The sequence below is a fragment of the Mus musculus genome, chromosome 1 (genome assembly GCF_000001635.26).
Source record: "Mus musculus strain C57BL/6J chromosome 1, GRCm38.p6 C57BL/6J".
Taxonomy (NCBI): Eukaryota; Metazoa; Chordata; class Mammalia; order Rodentia; family Muridae; genus Mus; species Mus musculus.
Genome location: NC_000067.6, coordinates 155,916,588 through 155,942,317, shown reverse-complemented (window position 1 = coordinate 155,942,317; position 25,730 = coordinate 155,916,588). Strand labels below are relative to the sequence as shown.

The 25,730-nt window shown below is 39.8% G+C and overlaps 1 protein-coding gene across 10 annotated transcripts in view; it reads left to right on the top strand.

Annotated features, from left to right (window-relative positions):
* Cep350 (centrosomal protein 350) overlaps positions 1 to 25,730 on the top strand; it is a 128,307-nt gene that overhangs the window by 30,953 nt on the left and 71,624 nt on the right. For all 10 annotated transcript variants that reach the window (XM_006529903.4, NM_001039184.1, XM_006529907.4 and 7 more), the window contains exons 8-15: positions 1,488 to 1,601; positions 6,357 to 6,503; positions 8,868 to 9,529; positions 10,689 to 10,810; positions 13,145 to 14,205; positions 15,763 to 15,904; positions 17,581 to 17,753; positions 19,818 to 20,004. In XM_006529903.4, coding sequence (XP_006529966.1) covers positions 1,488 to 1,601; positions 6,357 to 6,503; positions 8,868 to 9,529; positions 10,689 to 10,810; positions 13,145 to 14,205; positions 15,763 to 15,904; positions 17,581 to 17,753; positions 19,818 to 20,004 — 2,608 coding nt within the window. The remainder of the gene's footprint in view (positions 1 to 1,487; positions 1,602 to 6,356; positions 6,504 to 8,867; positions 9,530 to 10,688; positions 10,811 to 13,144; positions 14,206 to 15,762; positions 15,905 to 17,580; positions 17,754 to 19,817; positions 20,005 to 25,730) is intronic.

Here is a 25,730-nt window from a genome sequence, read left to right as displayed (position 1 = left end):
GAAGATTACTCATCTGGTGGCGCATCCCTTAACCTTGCTCTCCATTGTCAGTCTGGACGACCCACAACCTAAGTCATCTTTGAACCTGTTTTCTTTCATATTTTCTATTCTGCTGTCTAAGTTATATCTATCTAGTACCAGTTCTATCTGCTGTTGCCGAAGGTGGTACCTTTACCACTTTTGTCACTATTCCATAAATCAGGGCACCATTGGTCTGTGGCTTCAATTCTCCAGTCTTCTCTTCACTGGTCTCCTCCCTGCTAACTCTGAGGGAGTCTGTTCTCAGTACAGCTGCCAGGGTAAGCTTGTTAGAGTCTTGTTTAAGTTCTCTTACTCCTTTGCTCTGGTGTTCTACAAACTCCCCATTTTACTGCTGAGTAAGACAGGAAAGCCCGGAGCACCCTTCCCCTCAGCTGGATCGCGTTTATATCTCAGCCCAGATTCCAACTGTTCTCCTCTTTGTTCACTGCATCCTCAGCAGAGTCCTTGCTGACTCTTAGATACTGCTCGCTCCTGCCTTAGAGCCTGTTACTCAGACTTCCTCTACTCTGCTTATGCCACAGACCTTCATGTGCATTTTAAATTTCATTATTCATACCTGTCATTTAGATTAAGGTTTTGGATGTCTATGGTTAGTATATTTACATTTTGTAAAGTTTTTATGTTGAAGTGTTTAAATAAAATGGTAATCTAAGAAAACGCTCATCTGAAATGCAGCCATGCAGTGGTTTGAACGCATGGCTGCCAAAGCTTCTTCCCATTCCTAAAAATGAGGTGCATTTCTCACACGTTTCCTTGAAACAACAGCAAAGAATTGGTAGCTAACAGTGGAGTGGTGGTAACCTTTAGCCCTTTCTGTAGGAGGACTTGACATTGATAGTTTGTGGGTCATAGAAATAACTTGAGTGAAAGTTTTTCTCTCATAGTTCTAAGGCCACCAAAGGATGCTTGAAACTGAAGTGTGTGGAATCCTGCTTGTATTTTGTGCTTCTTACACATACTTGTGATAGTGCTTAATTTAGAAACTAGGTGGAGAAGATGAGCTGGCTGTCCACCTCACCACACCCAGCATGCGGTTTCCCATTAAGTTGACAAGTGTGACTTTGATGGACTTCACAGGTGCACTGCACAGCTTCTTTCTGGTATTCACTGCTGGCATCACTTTTCTTGAGCTCTGGAACCTTTAAAAGAGTTTATTCAATGATATCACCAAAGAGAGAATCTAGTGGAAGAGGTGGCTATTGGTGTCTTATAAGTGGGAAGCCTATGGGTGTGGACACTGTAGACAGGCATGACCCAGCATGATGCACAATTTATAACATGAATGGTTTATGTCTGGAAATTTCCACCTAATGTTTTCAGATTGCAGTTGACCTTGGGTAACCGAAGCTGCAGAAATAGGGTACTGATGTACCCCTGTTTCTTCATGAGGAATGTAGGTGCTAAATGGGAGTCTAATGGTGGCTGTCCATATTTATGCATTTCAGATGATACCTCTGTAAAAGAGAAGCCTGTTGAAAAAAGTAAAGAGAAGAAAGTGGTTAAACCAGTACGAAAAATCCAAAAAGTGACACAGTTATCAAATCCAGAATGCAAAACAGGTTGGTTTTCAGTATTTTGTTCAGTTTAAAGTTGGATTTTATAGAAGTGGAATCTGTATGCATATAAATATGTTACCAGATGTTCTCATTCTTAGGAATGTATGAAAATTCAGTCTATTATACATGTCATTATTACTATATACATGTATTTTGTTAAGGTATAGTTGACAGCATTAACTGTCCATATTTATAAAATATAATTTGAAATGTTTCTTATGTGTATACATCTATAACACATTGTTCATTGTATTAGTATTCTTGTGAAAACTTTCCTGACAAAGACTGCTAAAGGAAGCAAGGCTTTTGTGGCTCACAGTTTTGGGTTACAGGTAACAGTGGTCTGAAAGGCAGTGGCAGGAGCAGGGGTGGATGGCCATATTTTATCCTCAGCCAGGAGACAGAGAGAAGCAAGCTGCAGCTAACCTCACTTTCTCCTTCTCACTCAGTCTGCGACCCTCACCTCCTAGGATAGTGACATCCACATTTAGGATACGTTTCTCTTCCTCTGCTACACCATTCTGCAAACACCCTCAGAGCATAATGTCAGAGGTGTGTTTCCATGGTGATTATAAATCATATCTAGTTTATAATAAAGATTAATATCAGATTCATTGTATGTTCAAGTTAGTTAATGTGCCACCTCAAAAAGTTTTTTTCTAGTATTTTTAATCGGAACACACCAAATTAAAATAGTGATTTTTTTCTATGAGTAATAATTTTCTGTAAGGTCATGATTGCCTTTAAGAAACATCAGAATGTCAGTCTTCTTGCCAGTAATGGTTAAGCTAAACACAGAATAGATCAAACTAGGAAAACGAGATTTCTGCTTCCATAGTGACTAACATGTCAACCTTGATCCATATTGCTTGACTTTCTATTGTAGCTAACTATTTCTTTGACAATGTGTCAATTTAGTATGATTCAGTTTCATTATGTAAAAAGACAAATCAGAGTGTTTGTCTCACAGGATTGTTGTGAGAGCTAAAAGCATGAATACTAGAAAAATGCTTCAGGATAGTACTTCATACATGACATGAGTTCCAATTCCTAGCTATCCTCAAGGGTCATATTCAGCAAATAGCTTTTGGCCATGAAAGACTAGAGACAGTTTGAGAGCTTGTCACCTTGAGTTTCAGGAGACTCTGAATCGATACATTTGCTCATTATCCAGATGTTTGTCAGCAGTGGCTATATGTGTGTCAGTACAGTGGTTAGCAAGACAAAAAGTTCCTGAGAGGTACAGTTAGAAACAGTGTGACAGGGACTGGAGAGATGGCTCAGTGGTTAAGAGCACTGACCGCTCTTCCAGAGGTCCTAAGTTCAATTCCCAGCAACCACATGATAACTCACAACCATCTATAATGGAATCTGATGCCCTCTTCTGGTGTGTCTGAAGAGAGTGACAGTGTACTCACATACATAAAATAAATAAATCTTAAAAAAGAAAAGAAAAGAAACAATGTGACAGTATGGTAAGAGACCACATGGTCTCTGGGAAACATCAAGAATGATGAGCTGCTGTGTTCTAGCCACGCCCTTGTCCTTCTGGTGCATGTCACTAGAATGATAGACATTTTGTGATTAATTTCAGATGCAGTAATAGAGTGATACTAGTTCTGTACAAGTAAAACTTGTTTTTGCAAGACTATAGTTATCTTAATGGTAATTAAATTAAGTATAAAAAAGTATTTTATATAGTTGGTGGTGGCACACACCTTTAATCTCAGTACTCAATGATAGAGGCAAGTGGATCTCTCAGTTTAAGACCAGCCTGGTCTACAGAGCAAGTTCCAGGACAGCTGAGACTACATGGTAAAACATTGTCTCAAAACTAGCCCCTATCGAAATGCAAATCAAAACAACCCTGAGATTCCACCTCACACCAGTCAGAATGGCTAAGATCAAAAATTCAGGTGACAGCAGATGCTGGCGTGGATGTGGAGAAAGAGGAACACTCTTCCATTGTTGGTGGGAGTGCAGGCTTGTACAACCACTCTGGAAATCAGTCTGGCGGTTCCTCAGAAAACTGGACATAGTACTACCGGAGGATCCAGCAATACCTCTCCTGGGCATATATCCAGAAGATGCCCCAACTGGTAAGAAGGACACATGCTCCACTATGTTCATAGCAGCCTTATTTATAATAGCCAGAAGCTGGAAAGAACCTAGATGCCCCTCAACAGAGGAATGGATACAGAAAATGTGGTACATCTACACAATGGAGTACTACTCAGCTATTAAAAAGAATGAATTTATGAAATTCCTAGCCAAATGGATGGACCTGGAGGGCATCATCCTGAGTGAGGTAACACATTCACAAAGAAACTCACACAATATGTACTCACTGATAAGTGGATATTAGCCCCAAACCTAGGATACCCTAGATATAAGATATAATTTGCTAAACACATGAAACTCAAGAAGAATAAAAAAACAAAACAAACAAACAAAAAAAAAACTAGCCCCTATCGCTCCCCGCAAAAACCAGAAATACAATTTATTCTATTACATTTAGAGAAGAGTAAATAAAAAGAAAGAATGATGTTGTATAATCCTATGAGAGGCCTCCTTTAGAGTGAAGGACAAAGGCTGTGTCTACCCAGTCAGATCGTCTGCTTCAGCTTTGTGTGCTTTGCCATTAACCTGGACTAAGTAGCAGTAACGGTGCTGGGACTATACTAGTAATGTTCTAGTGAGATCATCTTCTTCAAATTATTTTATGCGGCTATTTCAGAAGGCCATTCAGGTTTTTTTATTTAGTTTTTAATTTTATGTATCTGGATATTTTGCCTACATTTATGTGTATATATCACATGCAATGTCTGGTGCTCTCAGAAACCAGAAGAGGGCATCAGATGCCTTTAAATTGGAGTTACAGACAGTTGGGAGCTGCTCTGAGTGCAGGGGATCAAGCCTTGGGTCTGCTGGAAGAGCAGCCAGTGCTCTCTAAGTGCTGAGCCATCTCTCTAGCCCCTCCTTCAAAAACCAACATTTACAAATGACTACCCACCACTTCATGTTGGTTTAGATTTGAGTCTGAGAATTAAGGTTACGTATAAGGACCTTTGTTCTGCCATTTATGACAACAAAGTTTATTATATATTGAGCAATAAGCTTAGAGCCTTCTAGTACATTAGACCCATTGTTTATGGCTAATAACAAAGTGCAAAGACATTTCTAAAGTAAACAGGGGCTGACTCAGAGGGTAAAAGCACTTGCTGTGCAAGGGTGGGACCTGAATTTGAATTCCTAGACCCCGCATAGAAGCCACACATACAGCATCAGTCCCTGCAGTCCCAGTGCTCCTATGGGGTACCAGGTGGGCACAGGACTTGGAGCATCAGTACCTGCAGTCCCAGTGCTCCTATGGGGTGCCTGGTGGGCACAGGACTTGGTAGCTCCTGGACCAACTGGCCTGGCATATGCCAAGAAAACCTGAAAAACACAGAAAACACACTTGTGCACACACACACGCACACACACGCAATATGTATGCATGTGTACATACATGCATACATACACTTTGGCAGAACACATTTATAATATAGTTGCAATTAGCATATTTATTAGACCCATTTTCTATTTAGTCTATTAAATTTTAGCTTCTTTAATAGGAACTTTTGTTTTGTTTTTTGAGACAGGGTTTCTCTGTGTAGGCTTGGCTGTCCTGGAACTCACTCTGTAGACCAGGCTGGCCTTGAACTCAGAAATCCACCTGCCTCTGCCTCCCAAGTTCTGGGATTAAAGGCATGTGCTACCACTGCCCGGATTAAAAGGAACTCTTAATAGAATGTCTTTCATATAAAATTAAGAGAGTATGCTAGAAACCTTGAAAAATATGGGAAAACAAAACTATTCATTTTGACACGAACAAAAAGTATTAGTATTAGTTTGAGTATTTCCGAATAGTATTTGAAAATTTTTATATTTATTTATTGTGTCTATACAGTAATTTTAAAGTCATATTAGTATAATTTTAGTCATTGTATACCTAAAAATTCTTGTACATATATAATTTTTATCATTTAAAAATTTTTTAAGTTATTTGTTTATTGAGGAAGGGTCTTACTTTTTTAGCTCTCATTAACTGGGAACTTGCTATGTAGACCAAGTTTGAACTCACAGAGGCTCTCCTGCCTCTGCTTCCTGAGTACTGAGATTAAGATTTTATCCCTATATTTGTTTAGCAAACAAGCCTTAACTAGTAACTTGAAATTTCAAGAATCATTGTGGTAGGAGAGAACTGGGCTGGCTGTCCCACGTTGTTCTCTGACCGCCCACGTGTGCTGTGGCACACTCTCCCCACCCCCAAAAATGAATGGAATTAAAAAAAAAAAAGATTTGAACAAACTGTTAACCAAATTTGATGGCTTAGTTAGTTAAAAATAAAAATTTTAAATTTTATTTATGTGTATAGGTATTATGTCTACATGTGTGCCTGAGTACACATTAGTGCACATTAGTGTTCACAGAGGACAAAGAGGGTATTGGACCTCGTGGGACTAGAGTTGAAGATGGTTGTAAGCCTCCATGAGGGCGCTGGAAATCAAACCCAGGTCCTCTGGAAGAGCAGCCAGTGCTCTTGAGTGCTGAACCATTGATCTTTCTGGCTCCTAAAAATATACTTTTAATGACAGACCTTTTCAGCTTAGCAGAAGATAAATGTAAAATTAATTATAGAATTTATATTACTGAGTAAATATACTTCTTAGAGATAAAATTAAGGTTTTAAATTCAGTGCAATATATATTTTAGGTAGCAGTCGTTTGATAAGTACATCTTCTTGGCGAGATGGACAAAAATTAGTAAAGAAGATTCTGGGACCTGCACCCAAGATGGAGCAAAAAGAGCGAAGACCCACATCGAATGACAGAAGTGGAAGAGAAAGAGTGGCTAAATTTGGTGAGAGGGTATAATTAAAATTGCTTCAAAAACCAAGGTTGCCTGTTTACATACTTAGATGGTGCAAATGTGCTGGAGAATACTTAAGATTCTTTCAAATTCTTACTGTAGCTCAAAATAGCAGAAATGTTCTATTGAACTTGGATAGGTCTAGAGAAAAGTTATTTTCCTCAGAGGTGTAGTCAGTCATAGCTAAATTTGTTTTACGATCCAGGACTCTCTTAAATTTGACCTTCAAATTCTTTCTTTCTTATTTAAGTACATTGATGCTATGTAAAATAGGTGTGAGGGTATTTCAGGAGGGTTTCAGTGGATAAAGTAATGTAAGCATGAGGACCAGAGTTCAGACCCCCAGTGCCTACCTGTAATTCCTACCTCGATGGGACTTCCTTGAGGAAGCTGCCTAGCAGGACTAGCTGTGTAAGTGAGCTCTGAGTGTGGGTCTCTGTGACTGAGAGACCCCACCTCAGTGAATGAGGCAGAAGAGACATCATTTCTGACATCACCCCCATGGCTTTCACATTCACATACCTCCCTCCCAATGTAGGCATCTCCACATACATATATGCCCACACATACAAGATATACAACACACACACACACATACACACACACACACACACACACACACACACACACACACACACACACACGAAAAGGAAAAAAATAACTAGTTATGTTTTCCATAATCACTAACTTTGAGAAATGAAATATAAAATCTCCACAGCCAGTTTTCTTTTTCAGCAGTGAAATTTTCCCCTAGTTAATTTAGTTCCAGGAGTCCATTAAGCAAGAAATGTAATCAACTGTGATCTAATATATTGCAGTCAATATGAACGTTGTATTTCTTTTTCTTCATCTTGCAAGTAAACTCATGCCTAGTCTCAGTCTAAAATTAAGCCTTGTCAGCAAATAGTAGATGATAAAATGGTTGTTTGCATACATAATGTGTTGATTGTGTTCTGACATTCATTAAAGAGCCGTGGAGGCTCAGCTCTTAGCCAGCAGGTAGTGTTTTCTAGGAAGTAGGTGGTTCTTTAATATCTAGGACACCAGACCATAGGCCACAAGTCCTGCCTACTTGAAAGAATATATTTATCCTAATCTAAGGAAGCATTATGTATTTCTTATGCTTCTCACTGAGGATTTTTCTTTTTTTCTTAAAAATGGGTAAAATACCAAATAGTCTTTTTTTTTCTTTTTTTCTTTTTTTCTTTTTTTAATTGGATATTTTCTTCATTTACATTTCAAATGCTATCCCAAAGCCCCCTATACCCTCCCCCTGCCCTGCTCCCCAACCCACCCACTCCCACTTCCTGGCCCTGGCATTCCCCTGTACTGGAGCATATGATCTTCACAAGACCAAGGCCATTGATGGCCAACTAGGCCATCCTCTGCTACATATGCAACTAGAGACACAGCTCTGGGGGTCCTGGTTAGTTCAGATATTAGTAAGATGTGATATGTAGGAGGTCGGTTTTAATCTTTTTATATCAGTAGGAATCTAAACTTTCAGAAGTTCTCTGGTAAACTCGTCTAAATGTGGTGCCCTTCAAGTGCAGAATGAGTCAGTAGTGCATGGACGTTTTAGAGAAAAACATTCAGTATTTCCAGTGCCTTTATTGTTGTGTTTGGTACAGCTTGATTTTTCTTTTTAAAAACTTCATTCTTTTACTTTTATGAGTGTTTGGCCTGCCTATGTGTCTGTACACCCCATGTGTGCCTTACCTCAGAAATGAATGTCAGATCACCTGAAACTGTAGTTATAGACAGTTGGGAGCTGCCATGTGTGTGCTGAGACTCAAACTCCAGTCTTCTGGAAGAGCAGATGTTTCTCTTAGCCACTGAGCCTTCTCCCCAGAACCAAGTTTGATCTTTTTCAAAGCACTTAAAATTATTCCTTCCCTAAAGATTTCTAAGGAGATTTCCCAGTTAGATTTTGTGGTAGCTTGAGGGCAGTTTTACAGAGCCCACGCTGGCTCAAACTTACTGTGTAGCCAAGGAAATTTATGAACTTCTAATCCTCCTGTCTTTGTCTCCCGAGTGTTGTGATTACGTTTATTTTTTTGAAGAAAAAATTTTGAAGCGGGAAAAGTATGCATGTGTAAAATAAATGGTAACATTACTCATATTCCTATCAGTTATAATATTTGGGTTTTTTGCAGAAATACTAAAAGCGTATAGTTCATATGAAGCTCTTCCTGATATAAAAGGGAATTTTCCTTTACAACATTCTTTGGACTGTTATAGGATATTTGAATTCATGTTTAAAATAAAGAAAAATTCCTTAATTTTCATATTCGTGCAGTAAATCTTAGGAATGAATCTGGAGTTTTAATATAACTGACAGTCTGTGTGTTGCAGGGGGCCATATTGGAAGAGCAGAATCGGACCCCAAATTGGATGTTTCACATAAACAGCTTCCACGAAGCTCAGCACGTTCAAGAAGTAGTAGAGCTTGGTCTGAAACTAATATAGTGAAATCAGCTCTGTCCCTTCCAGACAATAAGCAGGAGGAAAGCGCTGCCTTAAACAAGGATTTTTTGCCAGTTGAAATTCGTGGGATTCTTGATGACTTACAGCTAGATTCTTCAGCTCAAGCTGTGAGGCAAGAGGCTGGAGAGGGACAGAATCAGAAGTCATCGGCCCCTGAACAAGTACCTCGGAGTCACAGCCCCGTGAAAAGAAAGCCAGACAAAATAACAGCGAACGAGGATCCGCCTGTGATTTCCAAGAAGCGCCACTATGACACAGATGAGGTACGACAGTACATTGTTAGACAGCAGGAGGAGAGGAGGAGGAGGCAACACGAAGAGAAGAAGGCTCAGAAGGAGGCTACGGAGCAGAAGAACAAACGATTACAGGAGCTCTACCGGAGACAGAGGGAAGCCTTCTCTAAAGCAAAAACTGTGCCTCCTTCTGACCCATTGGTCTCTAGACGGCTTCAGGAAACTTACTCCAAATTGCTACTAGAAAAGACTTTGCTTGAAGAACCAGCCCGTCAGCATGTTACACAGGACATACAGGTACTAGTAGTTATGGGAACACAAAGTGGGGTAGTTTATGGTGAGGAAAAGCTTGCTTCCTGTCCAGAACGGTTCAGAAATGATCCTACCTATCACTTAGGCATGCTCAGATCGTTACAAACAACAACCAAGACCTTCATAAAATGTATTGCATGCAAAGAGAAACGAGGAGACGTAAGAAAGTTAAAGCTGAAGAGCTTACAATATTGGTCACCACTGACCTCTTCTGTCCTGCTGTATTTCTGCTTTGTTTTCATTGTACTGGTGCACCACCAAATTACGTTAATGAAGTATTTAATTTTGGGTTTAGTATTGAAGTGAGGCCATACTCTTGTGCTAAAGTTTTTAACACTGATAATTGAGTGTGTCTCAGGTATTACAACTGCTTTAAAAGCTTTACTTACAGGTTTAAACATCAGTAAGTCCAGCCTCAGAAAGGTTATTTATATTCTTTTTACTTATAAGATGGAAAAACCTGAGGTTTATAAAGGATACTTTTTATCTTAATCATGTTGCTAATATTAATGTCTGTTTATTTTTTGTCTGTTCCTGTGATAAAATACACTGACAAAAGCAATGTAAGAGAGAAAGTCTTTTTCTGGCTTTTACTTTAAGGGAATAGTTTATCATAGAGGGAAATCAGGGTGGCAGGAGCTTGAAGCAGCTGGCCACATCACCTTCATAACCAGAAAGCAAACACTCATGGACACATGCTAAGCTGACTTTTCTTGATTTAAGTTGTCCAGGATTCTACCCAGGGAATGGTGCCACCCACAGTGGACAGGTCTTCCCACCTCATTTAACACAGTCAAGATGCCTAGAGGACCATGTCCCAGATGATTCTAAATTCTGTTAGCATCTATTACCAACGATTGCAATGTCCTTGTTAGATTTTAGATAAGATTTTGCTGTTAATTGCAGTGGTTGTTTTTATTTGGTTTTCTGTCATGCCAGGATCAAACCCACACCTGATATAAGTAAACACTCATGTAATGGTTATTTTAAAGGCAAACTAAATATAAAGTGATTTTATTTGAGGGAGAAAATGCCTTTCTTTTTTGACCTTTTTAAGTTAAAGGGACTTGATAAGTTTCTTATGTGCTACTTGACAGCATTGTTGTGACCAGAATCAGATAAATTTGACACTCTTTTCTCTTAGGCCAGACCTGGGTATCAGCCATCTGGAGAATCTGATAAAGAAAACAAAATACAGGAGCGTCCCCCAAGTGCGTCTTCCAGTAGTGACCTGTCCCTGTCAGAGCCTCCACAACCTCTTGCAAGGTAAAAAAATAAAAAGAGAGAATGAAAGATGACCAAGGTTCTTTCTTTTAATGAGAAGACATTTTACATTTGGTGAATATCTTCAACTAATACCTGAACATGGCGTCCAGGTGTATTCGCTGTGCCCCACGTTGGTTTTTCCTGTCCTTTAATCCAGACTCAGGGTCAATTCCTTATGCAGGTGGAGTCGCAGCCCTAACCTAACTTTCTACCGCACTCTTGCTCCCTCTGAGCCTAACATAAAGTTTTTGGATGGGTAAGTCACAGTGAAAGATATAGACAGTTCTAAATTACACTTTGTAATGATAACCATTGGGAGAAGAAAAAGGACTTGAAACTCTTTGAGAGTGTACACATATAAGTCAAATCTCTTTCCAATGTGAAGTTAATACACATGGTTCTTTTTCACCCCAAAGGACAATAACACTGATAACATTTATGTTGTTTTCTACATTTATTTATTTTATGTTTATGAATGTTTTGCCTGCTGTATGTACATACACCATGTATGTGCCTTGTACCCACAGAGGTCAGAAGAAAGTAAAGTCTAGAAAAACACATTGCTTGGGCGTTCCTTTGGTTTGATTTGCTTTGTAGCACTAGCATGAAGCCCAGTGCCTTGTGCCTTTTAGGCAAGTGATTTACCACAGAGGCACATCAATCGACCTAAGTGCTCTTATTATTATGGTTCCACAGCGGAGATAACGGAAGTCTAGACTTTAATTAAACTTTCTCAAAGTCAACACATTACTTTTGGAAGTGGGTTTGAACGTAGGTGAGTGACTTTAAAAGCCAGTACTTTCAACCAGTTTATGCACTTACTGCTAATAAGAGAAATGTTCGATTTATTTAATGTGGTCCTAAATATATTTTAAATATAAATCATATTTTTATTTATAATTTTAAATCTTTATTATGCTCATTTTCTTATGAATACTTTTGTCTAAATACTACTGTCCATGTAATCATCGCTAGCCCGCTGTGCTGGGATCCTGCTGTTTTGCCCTGCTCTCTGATTCTGAGTGTTAGAGAACAAACCAAGCACAGCTTTGTTATTACTTTGCATTGGTTCCTCCACTTCTTTTCTTTTCTTCCCTTTTTCCCTTTTTAAAATTTTAGATTTTTTTTTTCTTTTTTTAGTTCAAACCTCTACATTTTAGCCAGGAGGTGGTGACACACTCCTTTAATCCCAGCACTCAGGAGATAGTGCATCTTTGAGTTCAAGACCAGCCTGGTCTATAGAACAAGTTCAGAAAAACCAATCAACCAAAACAAATAAAAACCCAATCAAACAAAAAACCAACAGCAACAAAGTGAAGCAAATCTGTACATTTTAATGAAGTACTATGTATTGTGTGTGTGGAACACATGTAACAGAACACACATGTTGTGTATTCAGTTCCTTCCATCTTTATTTGAGTTTTCCAGGCTTGAACGTCAGATGCCTTTTCCTGTGGAGCCATTTAGTGGCCTCCAATATTTAGCAGTCTATCTTAGGATTCCTGTTGCTGTGCAGAGACTCATGGCCACCCTCATGAAGGACAGCATTTAACTGGAGCTGGCTCACAGGGTCAGAGGTTCAGTCCATCATCATCATGGTGTAAAGCATGGCGGCACACAGACAGACATGGTGCTGGAGAGGGAACTGAGAGGTCTACATCTAGATTGGCAGGCAGCAGCAAGAGAGAGTGACAGTGGGCCTGCCTTTAGCATCTGAGACCTCAAGCTTAACCACAGTGACACACTTCCTCTGACAAGGCCACACCTCCTAATAGCACAACTCCCTAGGAGACTATGGGGCCTATTTTCATTCAGATTACTATATTATCTTAAGTGTTTCTCTTTTAAGTAATATTATTTTTAAAGGATTGAATAGAGGTATTGTTCTAAGGAAACTTATCTGGAGAGTTTTAAATGGCCAATTGAAAAAATAAGGCCTCTTATTTGAAGAAAGTTTGCAAAACAGTACAAATGGTGAAATACCATTTTTGTGCAAATATCACCACAAAACCACAACTTACACATAGATAAATGTTAGCAAAGGTATAATTGTAAACAAACTACCAAAAATAACAATGGCTTTTTTATTGTTTTTCTCTGAGTAATCTCTCACTCTCAACCCTTTTGCTTTTTTTGACAATGTGTGTATATTATTCGTATAATCCGAGAACTCCTTTACTCCCTTTAAGTGATGGTTTGGACTGGGGAGATGGGTCTATGAGAGAATGCTTGTCTGGCAGGGGCAAAGCTCTGGAATCAATTACTAACACTGCAACAAAAGAAAAATAGTATGTGGATTACTGTATTAGCTAACACCGTGCTTTCTGTTATCAGAAGAGACTTGATGGAGCCTACATGGATGCAGCCTGACAGACTGAGCCCTCGAGTTCACAGTTCTCAAGCCCAGCCCCTCGCTGGAACGACTGAGAATTTACTCTCCCATCTCCTGCATCTTGAGCATGTAGGAATTTTGCACAAGGACTATGAATCTGTTTTACCAGCCAAGAAGAGTCATAATACGGCTTCAGGACCGTTAACTTTCACACCTCAACCATATCTGACCTCACAAGCTCCTCATCCAGATGCCTTGTTGAAACCTAGTACCAGCCAATATAAGACTAAACTGGATCGTATTGAAGCCCTGAAAGCAACAGCGGCCTCTCTGTCCAGTAGGATTGAGAGTGAGGCTAAGAAACTAGCTGGGGCCAGCATTAACTATGGGTCAGTGTGGAACACCGAGTGTGATGTGAAGCTAGCACCTCAAGAGAATGGACCTTGGACTAAAGCTATCAGTCCACCTGTGAAAGAGGACATTGAAGATGCTTTCTCTGCCCGGATTCAGAAGATGCTGGGAACCTGTGTGTCTCATGCAGCTTTTGACGATGAGCTTCCTGGTGTAGGCAGCCTTAGTGAATATAAAAAACTTCCTGAGATGATCAGACCCCAGAGTGCCATATCAAGCTTACGAATGAAATCCCCTAGTCCTAAGCCAGGAGGGCTGCTGGCACAGTTGTGCAGGAGGCAGACAGATTCTTCCAGCTCTGACATACAAGCCTGTTCTCAAGAAAGAGCCAAAAGGTCTCTTTGTTCCAGCATAGACTCAGTCAGTGAAGGGCCTCTTCTTAGTGAAGGGAGTCTCTCTGAGGAAGAAGAACGCCGGGATGCACGGCCCCTTTTGAAGGTAGCGGAAATTTTAAAGGAAAAAGAATTCTGTGCTGGGGAGAGAAACTCTTATGAACCCATCAAAGAGTTTCAGAAAGAAGCTGAGAAATTCTTGCCACTTTTTGGGCACATAGGTGGTACACAAAGCAAAGGACCATGGGAAGAACTGGCAAAGGGAAGTCCACACAGCGTCATTAATATTTTTACTAAGTCATATCAGTTATATGGAAAAGGTGAGAAAAAGCCTATACTATATTTAGATAATTATTTCATAATTTTCTTTTTATTGTTGGTTTTTTTCTTTTTTAAATCCACCCAGCTTTCCTTTTCTAGGATGAAGTTTATCCCGCCAGGTTTAGCGCTGTTTCTCTTTATTAGAGGTGAATTCTACCAAACGTATAATAATATAACTTTAGAATTCCTAGGTTGTAGATTTTCACTCTATAAATGGAGCAAATTATTTGACAAATGAGTTGGTTTCATCTGTTATTACATTCAATTTGGTATTACATTTCATTTTCTTAAAATTTACATGTATGCACTTAAAGATATTGTGATAATTGTGTGTTATTGCTCTCTTTTGTTTAGTTACTTTATTTATATCAGTGGTTGACATAAACTAGAGTCCTTTGAGATGAGGGGACCCCTCTTGAGGATTTACCTAGTCCACCCTGGCCTGTGGGCGTGTCTGTGGGGCATCGTCTTGTTTTACTGGTTGACATGAAAGCCTACTGTAGGAGGTACCACCCCTATGTAGGTAGGCCTAGGCTGTATTAAACAAAGTTAAACCCAGCTGAACTTGAGCCTGAGCAGCGGGGCCAGCAGGAAGAGGCTTCCTCTGTGGGTCTCGCCTCTGCTCCTTCTTGAGCTGGTCCCTCATTACTCTCAGTTGTGGATTGGGACCTGGAAGTGTAAGAAAAAGAAGTGTTTTCCTCTCCAAGCTGTCTTTGGCTATGATATTTATCACAGCAACAGAAAGCAAACAGGGACAGTTGTCATTTTAGGCTGCTTTTGATTTTAATGCTCTTTCAGTTTCTTCTGTTGAAAGCAAAGTGCTTAAATCACTATTTTATTATTTTACTATTATCTTATTTCTGCGTATGGGTGGTTTGCCTGTACATTTATTTGTCTTATGTGTGCCTGGTGCTAGCAGAGGCCAGAAGAGGGTGTTGAGTCCTCTTGGCCTGGAGTTAGAGAGATTGTGAGTGCCCTGTAGGGCATTCCTCTGGATGAGGGCCACAGGTCTTAACTGCTGATCCATCACTCCGTCTTGACCAATTTAATAAGAAAATTGGTTTCACTATTAAATTCTTGTATTAGATCTTCATTAAAATTTTATACCTATATTGAAATATTTGGAGATGAAATATATGTATTTGCTTCAAAATACTCTGTAGGACCACAGAAGAAGAGAGGAATAGGTTGTTTCACTGAAAGTAGCTTGGTTTTTAATTGGTTGTTGTTGAAGCTAGTAATGGATACATTATTTATTTTCATATTTTTCCTAAAGAAGTGAAGACAGCCAAACATAGTGGCGCACGCCTTTAATCTCAGCACTTGGGAGGCAGAGGCAGGAGGATTTCAGAGTTTGAGGCCAGCCTGGTCTACAAAGCAAGTTCCAGGACAGCCAGGGCTACACAGAGAAACCTTGTCTTGAAAAAAAAAAAAACTATAAAAGCAAATGAAAGAATCCCTTGTTTATGTTAGTAACATGATGTTATAGAATGCTTTGCTTATAGTTTAAATTTTATTTTGTATTAACCATACCTCAATTATTATTTTTTTAATAGGGTTTGAAGACAGGGGAACATTGGTATCACGGCCTTTGAATGCCACCGCAACCCCACTCAGCAGCGTTTCCTATGAAGATGATTTTGTCTCCTCTCCAGGAAGTGGGACACTGACAGAAAGGAAGTCAACTCTTGAATCCCAGTAAGAATTTGATAGCAAATCTGGATACAGATAAGGGCTCCGGTCAGGATATAAGCCACATCTTAATTGTTGATACATATAAAGGCTGTGTAACGGGCCAGTCATGGGCTCTGGGCGCAGACTGCCTGAGCTGACTTGATAGTTCAGTTGAGTTCATTGTTTGGTGAAAATCGTCACCTGCTTACCTCCCAGAGTTGTTAGAAATGAACAGTCAGTAAATGTTCTCTGTTTTTTTGAGATATGGTCTCATGTAGCCAAGGATGACCTTAAACTCTTGATCCTCCTGCCTCCAATTCTCAAGTGTTCTGGGATTGCCTGCGTGTGCTGCCACACCTGGTGAGTGGAACATAGAATACTTATAGCAGGACTTGGTACATAAGAAAGAGAATACAGATTATAAGTCAGTCTGTGAGTTCCCAACAGAGGATAGCATTGGGAAATGGTCTTAATATAAGAAATATAAAAAAGTTGTTTTTTGTGGTAGATTGAGGAAAATCAGGTAGACATTTAACTTTATGATCCTAAAAATACTTTTTTTTTTAAATCAAGAAAACGTCTTGATTTTGGTATACAGTAAACTTCTAAGCTTTGAAATAATTGATTATAACAACTGATGATTATATTGAGCCCTTAATATGCAAGGCACTGAAAGGATGGGCTTTGCCTGTATAACTCACTTTTATAGTAGCCTGATTTGGGAAGGAGTATTCTTAGAATACCAGGTTTAGACAGGAAATTGAAGAACAGAAGTTAAATTGTACAAAATCACAAAACAAATTTGACTTTTCTAGAGTTTCTCCCCTAAATTTTATTACCATGTAAATTTATCATTCTCCATATTCAGTATTTTTTATACCCCTATGAAATTATTAAATAACCTTATAGACATTAGTTCTGCTAATTTTCTACTAGCTGGAATAGTATGAATATTCATAAAAGTATAGTAGGAAAAATATAGTTTCAATTTTGAGCCTAAAGAAAAGATTAGATTTTTAAATTAAGGTCTTTTTAAGGATTTAATTAATGTCATCAACCAATATTATTTAATACATTTTACTATTAGGTGAAAGTAGAATATATTAAAATTATTCTTCTGTATAAGATTATCAGAGGAAAAATAATTATGCTGAATGAAAGTATAAGCTCGAGTAGAAACTGAGGCCACAGTTTCCCATCGTCAACATTGTATTTTTTCTCATAAATGTCTGAAGCATTTGTTTTTTTTTCCATCTCTTCCCCCCCCCCCCCCCCCAGGGCTTGTGTAGCAAAGGTTAGCTTTGAACTTCGGACCCTCTTCCCAGTTTATGGTGTTCTATAGACCAAACGCAGGGCTCATGCGTGCCAGGCAGAGCCTGCCAACTGAGCTCCGACTCCAGGCCTGAGACATTTTATTTGGTTTTACTCCAGTAAACAACTCATCTGAGTAATAAACTGAGCCATAGAGAATCTATTAAAATGGATAAATTTACAGTAGTTGTGGGACATTCCTGCCACTAGTTAGTTTGAGTACCTTTTGTTGTAAGTTTGTTTTGTTTTTGTTTGTTTTTTACTCAAGAGTAAGCTTTGCTTTGCCATCTGATCTAGGTACTCTGAGCTCCTTTGAAACAGAATTTGTGATTTTCTTTTAATTTTTAATTTTTATTTTTTGTTAACTCGTATTTCTTTCTCCTTGGCAGAGTTGATGGTAGCAGCTTGGGCGTTCAGGAGGAGCATCTGAGCAGACAGTTTGCCTGTGACCTTGCCTCTGTGGATGCTACCTCCCAGCACTCCTCGGGAGCTCGCTCTGCTGGGTCCACTCGCTCCTCCTCAGCTTCTAAAGGGAAGAAGGGGAAGAAAGACAAGATGGACTGTGAGTGGAGTCCCACCTGATGGCTTCTCTCTTCTTCATAGTTGTGTGCTAGTGACCTAAAGTTATAGTTTGGTTCTTCAGTTAGGAGATGAATTTATTTATGATAATGTAATTAGCTTTTACATTTGTGAAATATCTTTTGCTATATAACATCAAACTTTTTAGTATAAATTTTTCAATACAGACAAAATACATAATTAAAAATTTAAGAATTACAGATGCTCATTCAAGAACTCTATAAATCAGGGCCAGCACACTCTGGAGATGGCTCAGTAGGGAAAAGCAATGGCTGCTCAATCCTGATGCCTGAGCCTGAGCCTGGAGCCCATGCAAACGTGAAGGGGAGGACACATCGTCATCCCGTGACCTCTCTCTCTGTGTGAGCAGTGGCACTCTTCTAAGTGTGCAGTTGGCTCTCCCACACACAAATAAATAAAATACAAAATTTAAAAGAAGTATAAGTCATCCATAATCCATTTGTTCAGAGGCAGCTGCTATCATTGTTTTTGATGACTTTTTCAAATATATACATGAAGCCATATCTTTATTTTAAAAAGAAATACAAATGATACTGCTCTGCAACTGCTTTAAAAAACCCAACTTGGTAATATATCATGTACATTTCTAAGCATCATCAAACATAGTCCTCAAGTGTCCTTCCCTGTAAAGCAGACTGGAGTTGATAGGGTGATCTGAAGAGCATGGGTGTTTAGTGGAAGTGATGTGTGCTCCATGGTACTTAGCATGGTAGTTGGACCTTTTGGCACTCAGTGCTTGATATACCTGCTGATGTATATAGTTCCACTCTGTTAAATCACTCCGTGAGCATGTGTGTATGTCTGTGGAAGTCAGTGTACAACTGTGGTGGGTTTAGTTCTTCTTCCACCTTGAGACAGACTGTGCATACAAGAAGCTCACTGGCCCATGAGCTTCTGAGATTCTTTTCTTCCATCTCACTGTTTAAGAGCTGGGATTGCAGATACGTGCTACTATGCTTGGTCTTGTGTGGGGTTAGGGGATCCCAACTTTCTTGGTTGGGCAGCAAGCACATTACCCACTAAGCAACCTCTCTAGTCCCATATTTATTCTATAGACCTATAAGTAGGGAGATACAGAGGTCATGCAAAAGCTTCTTGTGCTCACATAATGGTTTCAAGCTTGGGAGTGATTTTTCATATATATATATGAAAAAAAAATATATATATATATATATATATATATATATATATATATATATATATACACACACACACACACACACACACACACATTTCCTAATTTCATATATATATATATATATATATATATACACACACACACACACACACACACACACACACACATTTCCTAATTGAAAAAATAAATTGTGCTTATTGACTTGAAAAATATGAGGTGGAATAGGAATATGGGAAGAAACTAACTGGTCAGTATAGGAAATTATATTTAAAAAAAATTAATTGGCCATAATTTTTAATGTAAAGATGATAGTGCTAACATTTACAATTTTATTTTGGTGAAATAATGCACACATAGCTGGATGTGGTTAGGCATCCTTTAATCTTCACCCTGGGGAGGCAGATGCAGTCTGGTCTCTGTGAGTTTGAGGCAGTCTAGTCTATATGGTGAGTTACAGCGCAGCCAGGTCTATAAAGGCCTCGTCTCAGAAAAATCAAAATAATAATAATAATGCCAGCATGGGCTTGAGATACCATCTCATTTAAATCATTTTCACGTTCAGTGACATTAAGTCCACATTTGTATCATGGTGACTGCCACCACTACCATTTCCACTCTTCCTCCACAGCTACTGACAGCCACTGCTTCTGTAAGTGTGACTATTCTCTACTTCACACAAGTAGAATAACCAGACTGTGGAATTACAGACATGTGCCATATGCCTATTTTCTTAAATGGAGGCAGAAAAATGAACTGCTTTATTTTAGATATGAAAAATAAGTCTTAAATATAAATTAATTTAAAATACTCTGATCTGTAATTTATTTTACTGAAATTTTTTTAGTAAGTCTAATGTTGGAAATTTTCTTACAAAAATTTCCTTTCCAGGGTTGGATTCCCTCACTGGAAGTGCTCAGAACCCACTCATTGATGAGGAAAAAGTACAGTCAGACTCAGAACGCGGCTCCCATCCAAGCAGGAAGCTTGGGACTGGCAGCAAACTTGCTGTTGGAGACTCTGAGCAGACTCTGGATGCTGAGAGCACACTGGAAGACCTGTCTGGGCACTCTGTGAGGTAAAGCCCTGGATTCTTTATGCTGCTATTTGTATATATGGAAGTTAAATCTATTGTTCAGTGAATTTGGTAAATATCAGCTTGGCAGTTCACGGTCATGTCTGAGCTGGGATGGGCTGTTGACTTTCTGAAGGGCACTGTGTATACTGTGTAACTTAGTTCACAGCTGTATACTTTGTTTTGGTATGTGGACATTCCTCATTGCAATTGTTAAAACATCTCTAGTAATTATTTGCCTCAAGTACAAGCCCTTTTTCTCTCCTGACATCATCGTCACACTGTTCTTGGCTCAATCTTTTGTATAAGCATTTGCCTCTCTTGGGGTTCATGAGGTGAGCTACCCCACAGAGAGATGCTTAATAATCTAGTCCTCCTGGAGTGTCCCCATCAGAGCACCGCAGGGCACCTCATGTCTACATACTGTGTTCTCAACTCCACTCTTCCACTTGAAACACAGCTGTGCAGTGTCCTTCTCATCCATCTCACTGTTGAAATTATTTCTTCCTCCACACTGATCATGGAATTTGTATACCTGTATTTTTCATTCTTTTAAAAATGTTTTAAAACTGTGTGTGTGTGTTTGGGGGGAGGACATTTGTGGTTTACTTTCCGTGTGAGGAGGTGAAAGGACAATTTCAGGAGGAGTCAGTTCTCTCCTTCCTCTCTGTTTCTCTCCTTCCTCTCCGTCTCTCTTGTATGGGCCATGCTGGTTCTGTTCTAACATTAACATCAAGCTGCTGTCCCCTTGAGCTTCTAGTGGTTCTGCTGTCATTGCCGTTGATCTCACTACAGGAGTGCCGTGCCATTCCAGCAGTTTCCCCCTCCTGGTACCTCCCCCACAGTTTCTCATCCCATTCCCCCTCCCCCTTGCCACCAAGATGTTCTTCCCCCACCAAACCTCCCCCTACCCTGGGGCCTCAAGTCATTCGAGGATTAGACACATCTCCCACAGAGAGCAGACCAGGCCGTCCTCTGCTATATATGTGCCAGGGGCCTTGGACTGGCTTGTGTATGATGCCTGATTTGTTGTTCAGTCTCTGGGAGCTCACTGGGCTCTGGGTTAGTTAAGACTGATAGTCTTCCTAAGGGGTCTCTTCTCTTCAGCTTCTTCAGTCCTTCCCCTAATTCAGCCATAAGGGTCCCTGACGTCAGTCCAGTGGTGTAAGTATCTGCGTCTGTCTCAGTCAGCTCCTGGTAGGGCCTCTCAGAAGACAGCCATGCTAGGCTCCTGTCTGTAAGCATATCATAGCATCAGTAGTAGTGTCAGGCCTTGCCCCCCCTCCCATACACCCTCCCCGCCATGAGATGGATCTTAAGTTGGGCTGGTCACTGGACCACCTTTCCTTCAGTCTCTTCTTTATTTTTGTCCCAAAAAGTTCTTTTAGACAGGGACAATTCTGGATCAGAAATTTTAACTGTAGGTTGGTAACCCAGTCCCTCCACTTGAGGCCATGTCAATCTACTGGAGGTGGACTCTCCCCATTGTTGGGCATTTTGGCTAAGGTTATCTCCATTGAGTCCTGAGAGTCTCTCACCTCCCAGGTCTCTTATACTTTTTAGAGGGTCCCCCCATCTCCTAACCCCTGAGGCTGCATATTTCCATCCATACTCCTGGTCCTTTGGGCTTCTCTCCTATACCCCACCCCATAACTGATACTGTTCCCCTTTTCCCCTTCCCCTCCTCTCCCCTCTCTCCCTCAGGTCCCTTTCTCCCTCTGCCTCCCATGATTATCTTCTTTCCCCTTATAAATGTGATTGAAGCATCCTTACTTGGGCATTTCTGCTTGTTAAACTTAAGGTCTGTAGGTTGTATCCTAGATATTCTGTACTTTTTGGCTAATATCCACTTATCAGTAAGTCCTTTTGGGTCTGGGTTAACTCACTCAGGATGATATTTTCTAGTTCTATCTGTTTGCCTGCAAAATTCATGATATCCTTGTTTTTAATAGCTGAATAGTATTCCATTGTATAAATGAACCACATTTTCTGTATCCATTCTTCAGTTGAGGGACATCTGGGTTGTTTCTAGCAACTGGCTTACTAAAGGCAATCTACAGATTCAATACAATCCCCATCAAAATTCTAATACAATTCTTCAAAGACATGGAAAGAGCAATTCTCAACTTATATGGAAAAAACAAAAACCAATACAGGATAGCCAAAACAATTTTCAACAATAAAAGATCTGCTAGGGAAATCACCATCCCTGACCTCAAGCTGTACTACAAAGTAATAGTATTAAAGACTGCCTGGTATTGATACAGAGACAGAAAGTTCAATCAATGGAATAGAATTGAAGACCCAGAAAGAAACCCCCACACACCTATGGACACTTGATCATTGACAAAGAAGTCAAAACATACACTAGAAAAAAGAAAGCTTCTTCAAAAAGTGGTGCTGGTCTAACTGGTGGTCTGTTTGTAGAAGAATGAAAATAGATCTGTATTTATCACCTTTCACATAGCTCAAGTCTAAGTGGATCAAGGACCTCAACATAAAACCAAATAATACACTGAGTCTAATAGAAGAGAAAGTGGGAAAGAGCCTTGAATGCATTGGCACAGGGGGACATTTCCTGAATAGAACACCAAGGGTTCAGGCTCTAAGATCAACCTCATGAAACTGAAAATAAGAGAATGTAGGAAGAGCCTCAAACTCATTTGTGCGACACTGGACCTTGCCAGGAAACTTGGTAAGATGGAGCAGATCTTAGTCCCTGGGATTTTGGGGTTCACACCTGAGACAATAGGTGGCCTCCTGCCCCTGCCAGATTCCTGGCCTAGAGCATGTGCCCCACTTCCCACATAAGGAAACCTGAGTTCTCCATGCTAATGAGGTACCTAGAGGCCCTCAGGGTTTAGCCAATAAGCTCCAGCTCCCAGACATTTCTCCCTGAAAAGGGTATTGAATCTGATCCACCCTGAGAAGTTGGTTTGCATCCATTTTTCACGATGAACAACCAATAAACAGTTTGAAACCAAAGACCATCTCTTTCATCTACCACCATGGGGAGCAGGGAGAAGACCTTCTCCTATAGAGCCACAGTCTAAATCTCAGTAGACCTCTCTGTGCTACCACACAACTGCCTGCCAAGCTGATAAGCTAAGCTGCAGCTCTCAGCCCACTGTTCAGCCTGCACTCTAGCAGCAAGTGGGTGTCCGGGGAGTCAGGGAATACCAGCTTCAGCTTTCCCATATCTCAGAGTGCATTTTCCCACCCCTGGAATGGTGTCTCGTTGCTTCCTTGAAGCCCAACACCCACAGTTTTGTCTCCCCCAATGGCTATGCCCTGTGGCATGACGGAATACCTTTCCACACTCATTGGCACACCGGGAAATTTCCTGAGCAGAATACTAATGGCTTAGGCTCTAAGGTTAACTGAAAGAACCTAGTGGGGAAACAGGTAATAAGGACACATGCTCCACTATGTTTCTAGCAGCCTTATTTATAATAGCCAGAAGCTGGAAAGAACCCAGATGCCCCTCAACAGAGGAATGGATACAGAAAATGTGGTACAATTACCACAATGGAGTAATACTCAGCTATTAAAAAGAATGAATTTATGAAATTCCTAGGCAAATGGATGGACCTGGAGGGCATCATCCTGAGTGAGGTACCCCAATCACAAAAGAACTCACATGATATATACTCACTGATAAGTGAATATTAGCCCAGAAACTTAGGATACCCAAGATATAAGATACAATTTGCTAAACGCATGAAACTCAAGAAGAACAAAGACCAAAGTGTGGACACTGCCCCTTCTTAGAATTGGGAACAAAACACCCATGGAAGGAGTTACAGAGACAAAGTTTGGAGCTGAGACAAAAGGATGGACTATCTAGAGACTGCCATATCTGGGGATCCATCCCATAATCAGCTTCCAAACGCTGACACCATTGCATACACTAGCAAGATTTTGCTGAAAGGACCCAGATATAGCTGTCTCTTGTGAGACTATGCCAGGGCCTAGCAAACACAGAAGTGGATGCTCACAGTCAGCTATTGGATGGAGCACAGGACCCCAATGGAGGAGCTAGAGAAAGTACCCAAGGAGCTAAAGGGATCTGCAACTAACCAGTACCCCCCGGAGCTCGTGTCTCTAGGTGCATATGAATCAGAAGATGGCCTAGTCGGCCATCACTGGAAAGAGAGGCCCCTTGGTCGTACTTTATCTGCCTCAGTAAAGGGGAGCGCCAGGGCCAAGAAGTGGGAGTGGGTGGGGGAGCGTGTGGGGAACTTTTGGGATAGCATTGGAAATGTAAATGAAATAAATACCCAATTAAAAAAAAGAGATGAAGAAAAAAAAATAGATTCTGCTCAGTTGTTCAGTTGTTATGCGTTAAAGCTGTTAAATAAATCTAATAGTCCTGTCTTCAAAAAAAAAAAAAAAAAAAAAAAAAAAGAAAGAAAGAAAAGAAAAGAAAATGAAATCTAAGTAAGCTTAATAAATTCTCCATAGTGGGATCTGTGTCTCGCTCTTCATCTGTGCAGAGTCACAATGGATAAAGGAATTTGAACCTTGTAAAGGAGGAATATAATTTAAAAAAAAAACTTTTTTAATGTATTTGAGAACACTGAGAACTTAACTTTTTGAAATGATAGTCTAAGTGAATCATCTCTGCCAAGCAAATATAAATTCATCTTGTAAAACCATACAGTGAGTTATAGAGTCCTTTATTTTGTTTGATGTGGTAGAATTCAAAATGAGAATTCATGTTAGGAACTATAAATCAAATTGACTATAGTCTCCTATGCTTTCCATGGCTCAGTTTTGGTCAACTGTCCTTATAAAATATTAGGTGGGAAATGGTAGAAATAAATGACTTCCTTCTTTACAGTACTATTGTTCTGAGTAATTACGTAGGATTCAGGCTCATCTTCCATGCGACTCGTCTTTCATGCGACTCAGCTCTTGAGCAGTATTTGAGTCTAATTAAACCTTTGTCTATGTAATAATGGGTTCAATTGAAGGGTAGTAATGGTGCTGATTTGTATATGCTAAGAAACACTTTATAAAGTGCTTCCTTTAAGGGAAAGGTAAAAATAATAATAATGGAAAAGATTGTATGCTGAAGTTATGTAGCAAAGAACTACTGTGAGAAATGCTTTATTCCTGAAATTATGGGATGGTAAAAGACTGAAATGATGGGAATGGTAAAAAACAAAACAAAAAACAAACAAACAAAAAAATAGTTTTACTGTAGTGCCTCAAACTCTAACGTTCACAGCCACACCGGGTAGCAAGTAGCAAGTTAAGATGAAAAAGTTAGGCTGGAGAGATGGCTAAGTGCATAAGAGCACTCAGGGCTCTTCCAGAGGACCCGGCTGTGGTTCTTAGCACCCATGTTGTTACTCTCAACTCCCTGTAACTCCAGTTCTAGGGAATCCAGTGCTCTGTTTTGGTCACCTTAGGCTCCTGCACCAGGTCCTACAGAACCATACACTCAGATACACACACATACACAAAATATATATATATTTTTTAATGTACAGGAAAGGCATTAAACATGTATATGTGTAAATAGTGTGGTTTCAGGGATCTGTTGGAGGTACTAAAAACATATCCCCACTGTGTGTGTAGGGGACTACTGTTAGACTCTCTAAGTCATCTGGTAGAGATCTCGTTAAGCCAGTAAATACCTTTCAACACTATTTTTATTCAGATATTCAAGGTAGGCCCAATTTTTGCCTTTGAAATCTATCACTTTTTTTCAGAAGCTAAAA